The sequence below is a fragment of the Apostichopus japonicus genome, chromosome 2 (assembly GCF_037975245.1).
Source record: "Apostichopus japonicus isolate 1M-3 chromosome 2, ASM3797524v1, whole genome shotgun sequence".
NCBI classification, from domain to species: domain Eukaryota; kingdom Metazoa; phylum Echinodermata; class Holothuroidea; order Aspidochirotida; family Stichopodidae; genus Apostichopus; species Apostichopus japonicus.
In genome coordinates this window covers 25,293,347-25,307,919 of record NC_092562.1, presented here as the reverse complement: position 1 = coordinate 25,307,919, position 14,573 = coordinate 25,293,347, and the positions used below count along the sequence as shown (strand labels likewise).

Below are 14,573 nucleotides of genomic sequence, written 5' to 3'. Positions count from 1 at the left end.
TTCTATCTTAACAGGAGTTTACAACTTGCAGCCAAAGTGTAATGTAGAAGTATTTATGACATGAAAATGAGGCCAGAAAGCCTAAAGCAGAGTGCTCATACCAGTTCAAAACTTACATACTGCAAGTATGAACTTGTTAACTGCATTCTTTATGCTTGCTATGAATTTAGTGTGTCGTGCACCTTAGAATGTTAAGCATAGTATGTAAATAATCACTAAAAGTGTTTTTCTTCTTCTTTTCTTTGGCAGTAAAGGACATCACAATGAACTTGTTTTTATTCAAGAGAGTTTATCTGTATAACACAAATGCAATACAGAGGGACCAAATTGATATTTGTGTTCATCGGTATGTTGATATGTAGCAAATTCCCTACAATGAACCATAGTGCTTTATGATACACAAAATTCAAAGACTTGAAAATATGAATGCAAAAAGTAAACATTGATTTCTTCCCCTGACTCTGGAATTTTTGTTTTCTGGATAGATGAGTTTCTTGGAAATGGTGATCGAAGGCTTTGCAGATCTGGTATTTCTGAAATATGGAAAGGACACTAACAGGGAAACAGGAACAACTAAAGAAAAAGGTGAGAATTAACATAATAAAATAATAGTGAGGAGAAACAAATAGAAACAGATTCCTGTACAGAGATTTGGGTTTTAGTTTTTATTAGATATCAGAAGTTTTAACATTTCAGTTTCATTTCATTTGTGTCATGCTACATAATTGCTTTCATTTTGCACAGTTTCCTTTTCCGCAGATATTTTTCACATTTTTAAATTCATTACTTTTTGGTGTGAATAGTTCACATCACTTTCAATTTCATTTTTGTAAATTTTTCTTTAACAATAAAAAAGAAAATTTTGCCATTCTTTTCATCTTCTAAATTTCAATAGCTGAATTAAATGAATAAAAAAGTGTTCAAGTATGGCAAGTGTTCAAATTTGGTGAATTGTTCAAGGTTGGCAAGTGTTTAAAGTCGTCAAATTGTTCAAAGTTGGCAAAACTGTTCAAGGTTGACAAAATTGTTCAAAGTTGGTAGATTGCTTAAGGTTAGCAAAAATGTTCAAAGTTAGAAACATGTTCAAGGTTGACAAAGCTGGAATAAATTTTGTTCTGCTATCTTTCAAATTCTTTCACTTGATGACGTGTCAAGTTTTCGCTTCATCATGTTGTAGCTTCCATCACGCTCATTCCAGGCACAATCATATTGACACTCAAGTAGTGCTAGCTTTTTCTCTAGTAAGACCTTATCATCTCGTAGGTTGTTGTTGATCCTACATCGAAAATGAAGGTGATCTTCCAATCTCTCTATTTTTTCTCTCAAATCATTTCCTGATCTCTTCCCTTCTATCAACAGTTGGTTCTTCCTGCTCATAATGATATTGTGTTCTCTTTGCTGTTCTGCTAGCTGAATGACTTTATTATCTAAGAATTGTTTGGTCTTCTCTAGATCAGTGATTACTGCTGATTTCTTGATTAGTTTGTCTTGAGTATCAAACAGTTCTCTGTCCAACTGGAACACTCGATCCTTGAGGTCTAGTCTCTCCTTTTTCAATTCCCATATTTCTTTGTCCTTAACCTCACTTTCTGATTTTAGCTCTGTATTATCTCTTTTCAGGATGTCAAGGGATGCTGTTAGTGCTTCTACAGTCGATGTCTCATTGAGATGGTCGTTCTGAAGGCTCTGATCATCAATCACTAGGTGAGAAATCTTAGCATAGCTCTCAGACTGTCCTATTAAGGCACCTTTGAATTTATCCTCTCTGCTAAATTTACTTGTGTTGGCATCTTGCAGTCGCTGTTTGTGTTGTTCTAACATTTCCTGTAACTTATCGCCATTGCTTTTGAATGTAGAGATTTCTTCATTCTTCAGATTCCACTCGTTGTTTTTGCTGTCTTTAGCCCTCCCATCTGTTTGGGCTACTTGGAATCCTCTCCTAAACGTTTTTGTACTGGAATACAGAGTGTCCCTCTCTATTTGGTTTGGATCAGACACTTGTGTGACAGTTTCCCTCAAACTTTTGCTCTCAAGGCCCATGTTGAAGGTTTCGTTATCAGATACACTCAAAGAGATGATGTCTAGATCTTCTTGTTCTTCATCAACAGCAAATTGATAACTATTATGGGTAACTTCAGCATTTTTCTTTGCTTGTCTCAACTTTCTGTGAAACACTTCCCTGTCATATTGGCGCTGGCTCCGAATTCTCACTAGTTCACTTTCCTTTTGAACTTGCTCGAGCTTCATCTCCCTCCGCAGTTCTTCAAGTTGAGTCTCTAATTTCTGAATTTTCTTATTTTGTGCTTGAATTTCCTGAATGTGTCCTGCACATACATCTTCAGAGTTTATAGCAGAGAGTGAATCTGTCATGGTTGACAAGGTTTCTTCTGTATCAGTCGGTTTGGCTTTGTGTAATAGACTATGGTTAGTGTCATTTTGAACCATCGTGGATACAGTAGGCTTCATGAAGGCTGCAGATGTTGAACTCATATTTGATTGAAATGCAGGTGTGGTAAGACCAGGCAATTTACCAATTTTATTGTCTTCGCTAAAGCCAGACAGAATATGTCTACAAAACTTCTGCCATACTTTTTTGTCCTCACTTGGAATACCAGTCAAACCAAACATTTTTGTTCTGAAGATAGGCTCTTCAACTTGTTCAGTTACCTTTCTTGAGGGTACATCAAAGTTGGTAGTGTAAGAAGATTTTGCTTTGTCTGCAGGAATTTCAATTTTATCGCCGTATGTAACTGGTTCACTGCACATAAGATAACATCTGCTGCAGCGATGAGGTGGGAGCCTTGTTTGTGGCTGAAAGTGGGATGCTGAGCATGGACATATGATCACTTGTGGGGAAATCATTTCTGTTTTTGCAGAGGGAGCATCCTTAAGTGAAAATTCCCGCCTTTGAACCTCATCCATGAGGAGTTTGTGTTTGTATTCTTCAAAGTCACTTGTTGTTTCGATGAGACCCAGTTTGACTAACTTTAATGCCATCTTCATATCTTTGGAAGATTTCAAAATGTTGGCATCATTTGAAGAGTAGGCACCATCTCTGATGTCAGTCTCATCTTGCTTACAGCTGCTTTCACATTCTCCAGTTTGATGCTCAAATTCTCCAGTTTGATGCAGCTGTTCATCACTCACATTCATCAGACTTAGAGAGTCGTTAGAAATGGTGACACCCTCTTGTGATGACACTGGACATGGTTCAATTGAAGAAGCAGATTCTTTTGTAAATGAAACCGACTGGGTACTTTCTCTCAACCAAGATTCTATTGATTTCTGTTTTGTGATATACTGCCTATCTCTAGGTACTTCCTCCGTTGCTGTATACAGATAGTCTGGTGTGAGTTGTCCTATGGCCTTACTTTTTCTTGATTTGACAGCTTGCTTGGTGTCTGCTTCTGTACTATTGTGTGATACTTTTATTGGTACTCTATCTCTGAGGTCATTTACTGCTTGGTTATAGTTTCTTTCTGGTAGGTTTCGATGAGTGTGTTTCCTCTTCTCGTTAGAAGACCGATGGCTGTTCTTGACATCTCTTTTGTTTTTACGAATCCTGTGACCAGACATGTCTGACTTGAAACTGATGGGACTTATTGGACAAGTCTCACTTTTAACAGAAGATGCAGAGACATCAGTACTGTTACCACTGTTTGCTGCAATCCTTTTTGATGTCATTGAACCCCTTTTCTGAACATCTGTTGACTTGGCGACATCACTGGAGAATGCACTGGTCATATCACTTCCATTTGAAATGGTTTGTTGGCTACTTGAAACATTGACATCCAAATCTGAACAGTTTCTGTTGCGAGCCTGTTTGGCTGTGTGTCTACTATGCTTTCCAACCGTTTGTTTGACTTCAGGTGGGAGCATTTCACACTCACCACCCCTTTTTTCTTGCTGAGATCGGCTCATGTATGTTGTTGATCGGTTACTTTCGTAATCATCCCAGCCTTTGTTACTTGCACCAGAATAATTGCATCCACTAATGCTTCTGCAATCCCTGCTTCTTAGTCGTTTCTGGTTGCAATGCATACATGTACAGCTGTCTCTTGGAGAACTCTCTTGGCTTTCATCCGAAAGTGCACTTCCACTGGTGTTTCTGTGCCAGTCGTTTGTGTCATCATGTTTCCTGCAACAATCATTCTGTGATCTTCTGGAGCGCTGACTGTGGTAAACACTCTTTCCAGATCTACTTAACTGGCTGCTTCCGCTTCTGCTTCTGCAGCAATAGTGTTGAGATCTGTTACAGCAAGTATCTTCACAATGAGAACTTCTAGTGCCCTCAGAATAAACGCTTCTACAGTTAGTAGTGAGAGATTCTTTACTTCTCCTTCTATGGCTATGTCCTGTTCTACCAGAGTGACTGCTTCTGTGGTGACTGGAAGTGTGAGAGTTGCAGCTGGTATAGCTCATGTGAGACTTTTCTGAAGTTGAGGTTCTAATATGTTGTGTGACATTTCCATTGCCATCACCGCTTTGGATGCTAGTGTTGCATTCTCCAGATTGAGTTTTCTCAACAATCATGGAAGTTATGAGAGATGTTTCAGCATCTTCAGTTTCTTGTATGGATATTTCGGAATCTGTGCCATCAGTTTGATTACACTCCTGCTCTGTTGTTCTTTGTTTCAAACTTTCAACATGATCCTTTGTTGCTTCAACTTCTTTGGTGTGGCTTATTTGGGCTTCTGTGTTGTTGGAGAGGCTTTGTGACCTACGAGATGTGTCTTCATGTGATTCTGCTGGCTTTTCATTACTGTTAACCTGCTTATTTCCTCTATTTTTGATGTCTTCCCTTGTTTTAGATGGTGAATCAAGTTCTCCTGTGACAGATATGGTTTGCTTCTTCGTGGGAGCATTTCTTGCTTCTTGTGCAGTTGATGTCACTGTGTCTTTTAAGGTCATCCCTTGGCTATTTGCTGGTTTGGCTGTGGGGCCTTTGGTGGTTTGTCCTTTTGCCACAGTGCCTTTGGTAGCAGGGCCTACAGTAATTGATCCCTGTGCAGTGCCTTCATTTGTCATTGACCCATTAGCCATGGACTCTTTCTTAATTGGTAATTTTGCAGTTGGTCCTTTGGTGATAGGTCCCTTAACTGTTGTCACATGTCCTGTGACACTTGGTCCGTTTGTGATAGGCGTAAGACTTACTTCTGTGGTAAGGGTGCTTTTGGCAGCTGACCCCTTGATAGCTGGCCTGTCTATAGTATTCCCATTTCCAATATTTCCATTGGTTGTTGGCCTATTAGCAGTAGACACAGTGGTATTATTTTCAGATCTTGTGGTACTTGGTTGTTTTGCATTACCTCCATTGGGGTAACATCCATCTGCAAAGGGTCCTTTGTTAACAGGTTCCCTTGCAGTTGATGCAACAACAGTAGACCCTGTGGCAGTTCCTTCCTTTGTGACAGTTCCATCAGTGTTTGGTTGTTTGGCTGGTAGTCCTGTACCAGAGGATTGTGAAATAGAGATTGGTGTTAGCCCTTTTGCACCATTTTCAATCTGCTGACGAGCTGGAGTGTTCTTCTGTAGAGGTGTTGCTCTGCTAATCATCGTTGGAAAACAATTTGACCCACTTGAGGTGCCAAGCTGGTCTTTTGATGTTGCTGCATTATCTGTTTTGGTGGAATTTTCTACTTTCTTGGATGATGGTGCATTGACATTGGCAGATGAGTCTTGGGAAATTGAAGCTGTTTGCCCGTTTCTGACAATTTCAGGCTGCTGAGGAGCTGGAGTGTTCTTCTGTAGAGGTGTTGCTCTGCTCAGCATTGTTGGAAAACACTTTGACCCAGTACTTGATGTGCCAATTGTTATTTCTGCCTCTTGAACCTTGGTTAAAGTTTCTTCAGTGTTTGATTCATTGGCTGTGGGCACTTTGGCATTGGCGGAGGATTGTTGAAGAGATACTGGTGAAAACCCCGGCTCTTTTGTGCCAGTGGCTATCTTCTGTTGAGCTGGAGTGTACTTCTGTTGAGGCATCGGTCTGCTAAGCATTGTTGGAAAACATTGTGTCCCACTGGAGGTTGTGCTTGCTTTGAGATTTGTTGCTTCTGCCATGCTTGGTTTAGTCTGCATAACTTTTGCTGCAATATCTTTCTTCTCTAGGTTCCCAATGTTTTGTGTTTCAGGTTTGTTATTAGATGTAGAAGACATGTTGTTTGCTGTGAAGGATGTCTTAGCATTGTGTTGTAGCGGAATAGCCCCATTAACTGCATCAGATCTCATGTTCTCTGTATCTGTTGACTCTTCAAAAGTGAGTTCTTTGGAAAAGGAATCTTTGCTTCCACCAGAAGTATAATTTGGATCGACTTCCTTTGCCAACTTGGTTTGCTCATTAAGGTTTTTGTTGTCAGCTTCATCAATCTCTCTAGCAATTGCAGCAACCATTGCATTATACATATCTCTTTTAGTTGGTTGTTCCAGCGATGTGTCTAACTGTTGTGCCTGCTTGAGGGATTGTGCATTTCTTCCCAGGTCTGTGTTCTGAGGTTTATCGTCTTGATCTTCTGAGTCTTTCAATAGCTTTTTTCTAAGCTTGTCGAGGTAAGTTTCACCTTTGATCTCTTCTGGTTCACTTTCTTCTTGTGTTGGTGAATCATATACATCAGTGTCTTCATCACTTGTGTGGTATGAATGATGAGTACTTGGTGATTCAAAGACAAAACTTTTGGAACTCTCATCGCTAGAGTCAACAGGATGGTGTTGCTTCTGCTTTGACTTAGCTGTGTTTCTTGATGAACTGGGGGTGAGCGCAGCAGTGTTATCATCACAAAGGTCGCCTCCTGGGACTTCCTCATCTAGGACTCTAAAAAACTCAACTTTCGTACCTCCCTCACTGCCAGTTGTACTGCAGCGCTTCACAATGGCAAGTTGCGTATTTACTGGTACAGTTCTGCTTTTATTTCCCTGAATAATATCTGCCCTGGTTGTTCCATAACTGGTTGGGGACTCCCAATGAGGACTTGTTTGTCTTGGAGATGATCCTGCGAAGGCATACATTTCATCGTGAATGGCATCTTCTTCATCAGTGTCCTCTGGAGTGCTGTCATAGAAGTCGCTGGTTTGCCGTCTCCTTCCCATCTTGAATGGAGGCTGGTATGACTTACTTGTCACTTCCTGTGCAGACTGAATTGGGTTAGTGGCTGGACCTCTCTTTAGAGAACCTTGACCAAGACCTCCCTGTGTGCCTGTCCCAAAGGGTCTCTTTTCTTCTAGAGACTTACTCTGTGCATTGATGATGTTCCTGCTGTTACCAACTGGATTCACTTTGACTTGACCAATTGGAGAGTCTTCTGAAAGTGTACTGGTCTGAGCTCTGTGAGAAATAGGTCCAAGGGCGCTGTTCATGCCCACTGAAGTAGGTGGCTTGTTTTGGGCTATTGGTGCAAGCGTGCCTCGACGTGGAGAAGGTAAATTTTCCATCTCATGTTCCTGACCTTGTGAAGCACCAATAGCCTTCAGAGGTGTTTGCATAAAAGCTGCTGCTCTAACTGGAGCAAGTTTTTCTCGAGGACCAGTGAAGATTTCAATATCTTCAATCGGTACAGGTGGCCTTTGTTGGAAATTTCTTGGTGAAACAGTAGAGTTCACAGTTGCTTGTAAAGTTGATGCTCTGTTGTTAGGAGAGAGTGGTTCTCTGGGGCTTGCAAGCATCTGAAGGTCCACACTTGAAACTTGCAAAGATGATGTCGACAAGGGTGACCCGATGGGTTGAAGATTTGGTTGTTGAAATGGTGTTGCTGGAGTAAGGCTCCGCCTACCATCAATGGAAACAGACGTTGATGACCGTGGACTACCTGGTTGATCTGTCGTCTTTCTACTACCAATGCTCTTGAAGAATTCGATGTCTGCAGCCATGGCTGGTGACTTGATAGGTGTCAAGGCTGCATGCGATCCTGCATTTTGGATTGGTCTCAGTGGCTGTAATTGGCCAACTGGCTTTTGTGCATTTGCCATTACAAGAGTGCCATCTTTTTTTGCCTTCTTTTTGGATTTATTCTTCTTCTTCTTTCCTTTCTCAGGTTTCACCTCACTCTTTACTGGCATCAACGAGGCACCCCTTCCAGTGTTAGGAGGTGAAGGTAGATTAGGGGATGAATTTCTCATCTCCCTCAGTCCCCTTAAGCCTTGAACACCTCTGGATGGAGTTGCTCGACTGGAGTCTTCGGTTGACAAGGGATGCAACATTGGCCTTGGTTGCGTCGGACCTCCAATCATTATTACCTCACTGTCATCATCATTGCTGTCTCGGTGGACATGAAGTACTGATGACTGGAAAGATATACCACTTGGAGGTTGTTTTCTGTTTGGTGTCATGTGACCTCCTTGCTGTGGTCTCCCTCTGCCTTTAACAGGAGCCAGGGGTGGTGGAACTTTGGATCTACTAAGCATGGACTGTCTTCCATCCTTGAAAGCTGGAGGTCCAGATATTGAGGCTGTAAGGGAAGAAAAGTGCAGTTGTTTTATTTGATGTGCTTGGCTAGTGTTTCACAGGGTATTTTGACACTCTCATTTTCTAGGTTTCAAGTTTTTTTGATGCTTCTTATTTTAATTTTTAGTCATATTGTTTTTCAATACTGTAAGAGACAAATTCTGTTTCCTCTATCCTGCTTCCACATACTTCGTACACAAAACTAAGGGAAGTTTTCAACTGAATTTTGACACTGCCCTAGATATTTGGGAAAGTTAAACCACTTTGTGCTGTTTTTGCTATATTTACCAAATTTTGCTTTTGACACACCACTAAATTAAGGTGACCATATTTTTTGCTCAAGAAATTTGGGGAATGGTTATTGCTGACCACCCCCCCCCCCCATACTGACAAGAAAGCAGGGGCTCACACCTACACTTTACACTTAAAGGGAGAAGTGTAAATTTTGAGGCCATCCTTTGAGGCCAGTATTTGGTGGTGCTATGTAGCACAGCATAACAATGAGATGCCTTCCAAGTTCCTATAAAAAGATGTTTGTCAGATTCCCAAGTTTCTGTATTACCACCTTCAGAAACAGTATATTGTCCAAAGGAATATGGAAAAACGTGTATGGTTTGAATATGAATAACTGCAGACTCTAAAATTATTTAACGATCAGTGTTACCTGTCAATCAAATGAGATTTTCTGTTTGGTTTGTTCTCAGCATCACTTACATTTAATATACAATGACCGACCTTTTTTTTTACTGTAAGAGTAGTTCAAAATGTATTGTCAGTATACTTTAGAATATTCTAGCATATTGTAGTCTGGTATTGGCTACCATGGCATAAATTCACTATAAAAATTAGTGAGAGCCTACTGGAGCGTTATATGGCATTACAAATAAAATCGCAATATTGCATCATATGAAATTTATATATATTTATACATTTATTCATATACTGTGTCTAATATGCTAGGTTATTCACTTTCATTATCTTAAAATCAATAGCTTAATCTATTATTTGTTCTCTTTAGGGACATGATGTATGCAGAGTGCTTAAGTTGTGTGCTTATATGTGTCATAAATCATGATGAGTTGATTGTTAAAAAGAGCAGTGTATAATTTCAGGTCGAATGACAACCTACCCCTCCCCCTCCCACCCCCCATTCCCCCCACACCTCCCCTCCCTCAGTGAGGTGTATATTTTCATACTGTTTTCAGTGAGAGGTATATTTTCATACTGTATTCAGTGAGAGGTACAGTATATTTTCATACTGTATTCAGTGTCGTGACTTGCAATTAATGGAAATGACTTGTGACTTTGGCCTTGACTTTAGAAAAATTGACTTGTGATTTTGGTAGATCTATTTGTTTATGACATATCTGGGCACAAGTTGGGACGTTATGGGTGCTGTTCGGCACCTGGTGCCCACTTATTTTCACCCTTGTGGAGGTAATAAATCAGTGTGCTGGTTGATGAAAGTGAGCTGGTGTTAGCTTTTGTACCGTTGGTCATGTAGAGTTAAGTTAAATTAAAATTACTTGTAAAACAGTCTTCATAAAGATTTCAATGGGTTTAATGGGCTCTCTATTTCCATAAACTTCACCTTTATAACAATCAAACAGAAAGGCTAAAGTTTTAACACTATCTTCAATAGCTTATCCAAATGATAACACAATATTACTATATTTATTACCTATATGAGTCCCTGATTGTCATAAACTTTTGCATGAAGTAATTTAGCAAAGTACTGCAAATTATATGTGGTACTTACTGAATCGGCTGCCTTGTTCCTTGCGAGCTTGAAGCCCTGGTTGGGTGTTATGTGATTGTAAAGGATTACCAACCCTGCAAGAGAATATTTAATGGCATTAAAGTTTGAGTTTCACAATTCACATATCATGGAGCAATAGTCAGATGCAGCAAATTGTTACTTAAAGGGTGTGAAGACTCGTGCAAAAAGAAACGTCTAATGCCGGTAATCTGACCTAGTTTCGAATGAGGTGTAACAGAAGTGTTAAACACCACCATCGATCCCAGAAAATACACACACACAGCTTGCTACCATCGGTAATTAGGCACTAGTGTACAGTCAGTACATACAGCTGCGGTCAATACCCACAGCACAGTGTACAAACCATACAGCGATGGACATCTCAGGTCCAGCTAAAGATAACAAGGTGTCACGTTTCATTACTGTACTGTCTGCATTTTGTAGCAACACGAACAAAACATCATTTGCAAGCAACGGAAAGATGGCCGCACACGGTTTGGGGCGAGTCTTCAATGCCTTTAAAGCTGACCACTGCAGTTTTGCATATTCACTATTTGTGGCCGTTAATAACAGGATATTCCTTTGGCAAACAAGGTGACACCTATCTTGATGGTCAACAGTGTTGCCCCTAAATTTGATCATGATAAAAGTGGCTAGAAGTTTTCACAGTATTTTCCTAAGTGACCTGATCCTCAATATTAGTCCTTGCCAATAGAAAGTATTAAAATAGGCTTTTAAATATGTTAGTTGTGTGGTTTACTACTTTAAGAGTGGGCGAAAAGTACTTGTTAAAATTTGAGAATAGGTGACCATTATTTTATTTTTTTCAGCATATCTGGTGCAATACTCCATTTTGAATTTGTTATTAGGGTGTTAACTTTATGAAACCTGGTCTGGATATTTTGCTCAACCCTGCTATTTATGTGACTACAGTACTGCTTCATACTGTTAGAAACACAAAACGCCAAATCTTGGTAATTTCTAATTATTAAGAATTATTAAGAATTAATAACCTCAACGGAACGTCTCAACCACTGAAATGCACCACACTGGCCAATAGCTAGACGGTCATGCAACGGTGTACTATTACAGAGGGAGTACATTCTCTCATTCATCGGTAACAAGATCATTGTACTGCATAGACTTATCTTTTTCGAAAAGTGAAACACTATCATGGCACAATAATAACATAGTAATGTACTCTGCAGTTATTTAATTTGCAGGCATGAGAGATTACATTTCAAGCAATACAGTTGTATGAAGTACAATGTGAAGGGTGAAAATAGTTGAATCAGTACCATGCACAGATCCAAGTGTAACTTTACAGCTCCCACATAGGTTAATGTTTAAGATCCTTGTACTAAATTAAAAAAATAGTAATAATGACCTTCATTAAAATCTACATTTGTTTTGTATAAATAAGGATAATGCACATTTCATGAATCACGCCCCCTTCCCTCTCCATCCCTGTTACCAGTAATGATCAGTTAATGAAGTTTTAAGTCAGAATTACTATTACTGATTATCTTAGCAGCATAAAGATTTTAGACTTACAGATTTCTTGAGGCTGATATTGGTGCAAGAGGTGCTTGGCGCATGACTGATGATGAACCTCCCCCTAGGCTGGGGAGTTGACCAAATCTGGAACTCATTCTGCAGATAAAGATTGGATAAAGGTTAATGTCTTCTTTCTTCAACAAGGTCGAGATGGAATGTGACCAGATGTTTCATTTTAAGAATTAACACACTGCATATTATAAAGAAGAGCAGCACCCCCCCCCCTCACACACCCACACACGCACTTCTCCCCATCAATATAGTGCTTCAAGCCAATTTTGCTTTAGTAGACCATTCCACACTCAACTAGTAAAAATGAAGGTGGGCAACTGCATTTATTTATGTTAGATTACCATCAACTATATGACACAGTCCATTGGTTTTTGTGTGTCATGGAGCATAGAGACATGGGCAAAAATTATCCTACATGACACACTACCACAATACCATATCCCAGGTGAGGTAAGTTATAGCTAATTAGTCTTTGAATTTCTGAAATGTTATACATAACAGCTATTCAACACAAAATCCACAGTTGGAACATTGGAGGCACTCTATTCTCCTACCCCACCCCCACCCCAGACACACACCTCAAAGTTACCATGCATACACTACCATTCATCAGGAAAATATTTGTCCCACCAGCAAACTAAGTTATCCCGATTTTCTCAGTACAGTTATTTTTCAAGTTTTAAAATATCACTGTTTTTCTCAATGGTCAAACAAAGTGCTATTGTTGTGTACATCATTTTATGTGACCATTTGGGAAGCTAGATAAACCTGTTTTCTGCATGCAAACATGTTTGATGACAGTATGTATGTAAGCTAAGGTTAATGTAGCCATTTTGCTATACTACTTTGGTATTGTTTGTAGGTATATAATGTTGTAAATATGCCACCATTTGGTATATAGCCCTTTTCCAAAATCCAAGTTTCCTGCAAGGGTAGGAAGACAGCTTAGACCCCTCTCCCAGCACATGGTGTCTTGCTTTTCAACCAAAGAAATGTGGTACCACTACCCTCCCACAATCCCTTTTAGAAAAATTCAACAACAAAAATGACAGGATGGACAGCGTTAATTTGCCTTTCCCAGTGGCTACTTTCTAATTTACTGGGTGGGCAACATTGCATCTTTACTCTTGTGATTCTCCATACAATTGTGTAAATAGTCAACATTCAAGATACCACTGCTTAATATAATTCTATGAGAGACTGAACTAAAAAGTTTAAATTAAAACGTTTGTATTTCATTTTATCCAGGATAATAATCTGAAATGGGGGAGGGGTCTAAGGGGAGGGGGTGTCCCCCTCCCCTTTGGCAATTTTTTAGTTTTGAAACGTCCTTAGATGCAATCTGGTGCATATTTTAAGTCAAATTTGATTTGCCGACGGATCCGGAAGTGGTGACTGAAATGGGGGAGGGGTCTAAGGGGAGGGGGTCTCCCCCTCCCCTTTGGAAAATTTTTAGTGTTGAAACGTCCTTAGATGCAATCTGGTGTGTATTTTAAGTCAAATTTTGATTTGCCGACTGATCTGGAAGTGGTGACTGAAATGGGGAAGGGGTCTAAGTGGAGGGGGTGTCCCCCTCCCCTTTGGAAAATTTTTAGTTTTAAAACGTCCTTAGATGCAATCTGGTGCATATTTTAAGTCAAATTTGGCACAGAAGAAGCTCCCGTTCTCCTTTTCTCTATTCAGCTTTCCTTCTTTCTTCCCCTTCCGCTCTCTTCACCTTTTCTCCTTTTGCCGACAGACCCAAAATTTGCCGACAGCGACCAAATTATTGGGGGGGTGTGACACCCCCCCACACCCCCCCGCTCGCTACGCCCCTGATAAACGTGTGTGTGTCAATATGTAGGCCTATGAAGGCTTATATTTATCACCTCCTGCATCAGCTTTGAATCCCCTTTTAACAGTTAGCGAATTACACAAATGAGTAGAAATGACAATGACATCTCTTGTGTTCGTTTTTTAAGTGAATTCCATTGCCATTGATCAGCAATTTGGTTCACCGTGCACTGAAACGGCCTTCTGTAACGTGTAAACTATGATATGGTATGGCCTACATGTATACCCAAAATCTTCAAAAACGTGCATGCGACCACTACCGTTGAGCTTTTACTAATTTGACAGTGCAAATTTGGTTTATTCCAGACATAGTCAACTTTGTACCAATTTATTTAAAAGAATTAAATACAAAACTTACGTAAATCTATGTTTTTCGATGAAGAAACTTCATTTTACGTGCCTCTGCTATGTATATCGTTGGCAATATATGAAGGAATAACATTGTTTTTTTAGCATACAACCAGTGCGTCAACTTTAGACCAATCAGCTGTCGTTAATAAGGCGATACCTTCTGTGACGTCATCTATAGCAACACCGTATTACTAGGGCTACGCGCTAAGTCTGTGGCCATGTACATTACTAGACTCAACATGTGTATTTGCATGACATGTGATGAAGTCACTAGGCCTTTGCTGGATACAGTCAAACGCGGAAGCGCGTGTTCCTAGGTTAGTTAAACGGAAGAAATATCACGCTTTAGGCTAGTGTGTTGGCTTCTTTAAACGCGCATATCTCTGACATTTTGATTTACATTTTGATTGATAGCGCCCCCGGCATTTGTCGCTAAGCATGAATCGAGATTTAAACTTTCTGTATGTAGCTGCATAATTGTCTACATTACGTACGTTTCAGACTTTCAGCTGACTAAAAGCCTTATTTCACTTTTGGATCTGATATGGGAATGGATGGGGAGGGGATAAATCATTATCAAGCATGAAATGATCGGCAATCACTGCGAATACATTCCAGAATTAAGAA

At 39.9% G+C, this 14,573-nt stretch overlaps 1 protein-coding gene and 1 long non-coding RNA gene across 2 annotated transcripts; one reads left to right on the top strand and one right to left on the bottom strand.

The window, feature by feature from the left end:
• Window positions 1-147: 147 nt before the first annotated feature.
• On the top strand, window positions 148-8,162 carry LOC139983786 (uncharacterized). The gene is made up of 4 exons (XR_011798820.1): window positions 148-346; window positions 486-585; window positions 1,621-1,704; window positions 8,025-8,162. It is a non-coding gene; the product is annotated as an uncharacterized lncRNA (long non-coding RNA).
• On the bottom strand, window positions 598-14,538 carry LOC139983731 (uncharacterized). The gene is made up of 4 exons (XM_071997465.1): window positions 13,954-14,538; window positions 11,748-11,846; window positions 10,194-10,267; window positions 598-8,438 (listed from the first exon to the last, which is right to left on the bottom strand). The coding sequence occupies exons 2-4, from the start codon at window positions 11,843-11,845 to the stop codon at window positions 1,126-1,128; spliced, it is 7,485 nt and encodes a 2,494-aa protein (XP_071853566.1). The 5' UTR covers window position 11,846; window positions 13,954-14,538; the 3' UTR covers window positions 598-1,125.
• Window positions 14,539-14,573: the final 35 nt, after the last annotated feature.

What these genes read in the sequence shown, in the direction of transcription:
- LOC139983731 (XM_071997465.1), bottom strand. Translation starts at nt 11,845, where the DNA reads ATGAGTTCCAGATTTGGTCAACTCCCCAGCCTAGGGGGAGGTTCATCA. An exon ending in ATATCAGCCTCAAGAAATCT is followed by an intron (nt 10,268 to 11,747) that starts GTAAGTCTAAAA and finishes ATTCTCTTGCAG; the next exon opens with GGTTGGTAATCCTTTACAAT. An exon ending in GGAACAAGGCAGCCGATTCA is followed by an intron (nt 8,439 to 10,193) that starts GTAAGTACCACA and finishes CTTCCCTTACAG; the next exon opens with CCTCAATATCTGGACCTCCA.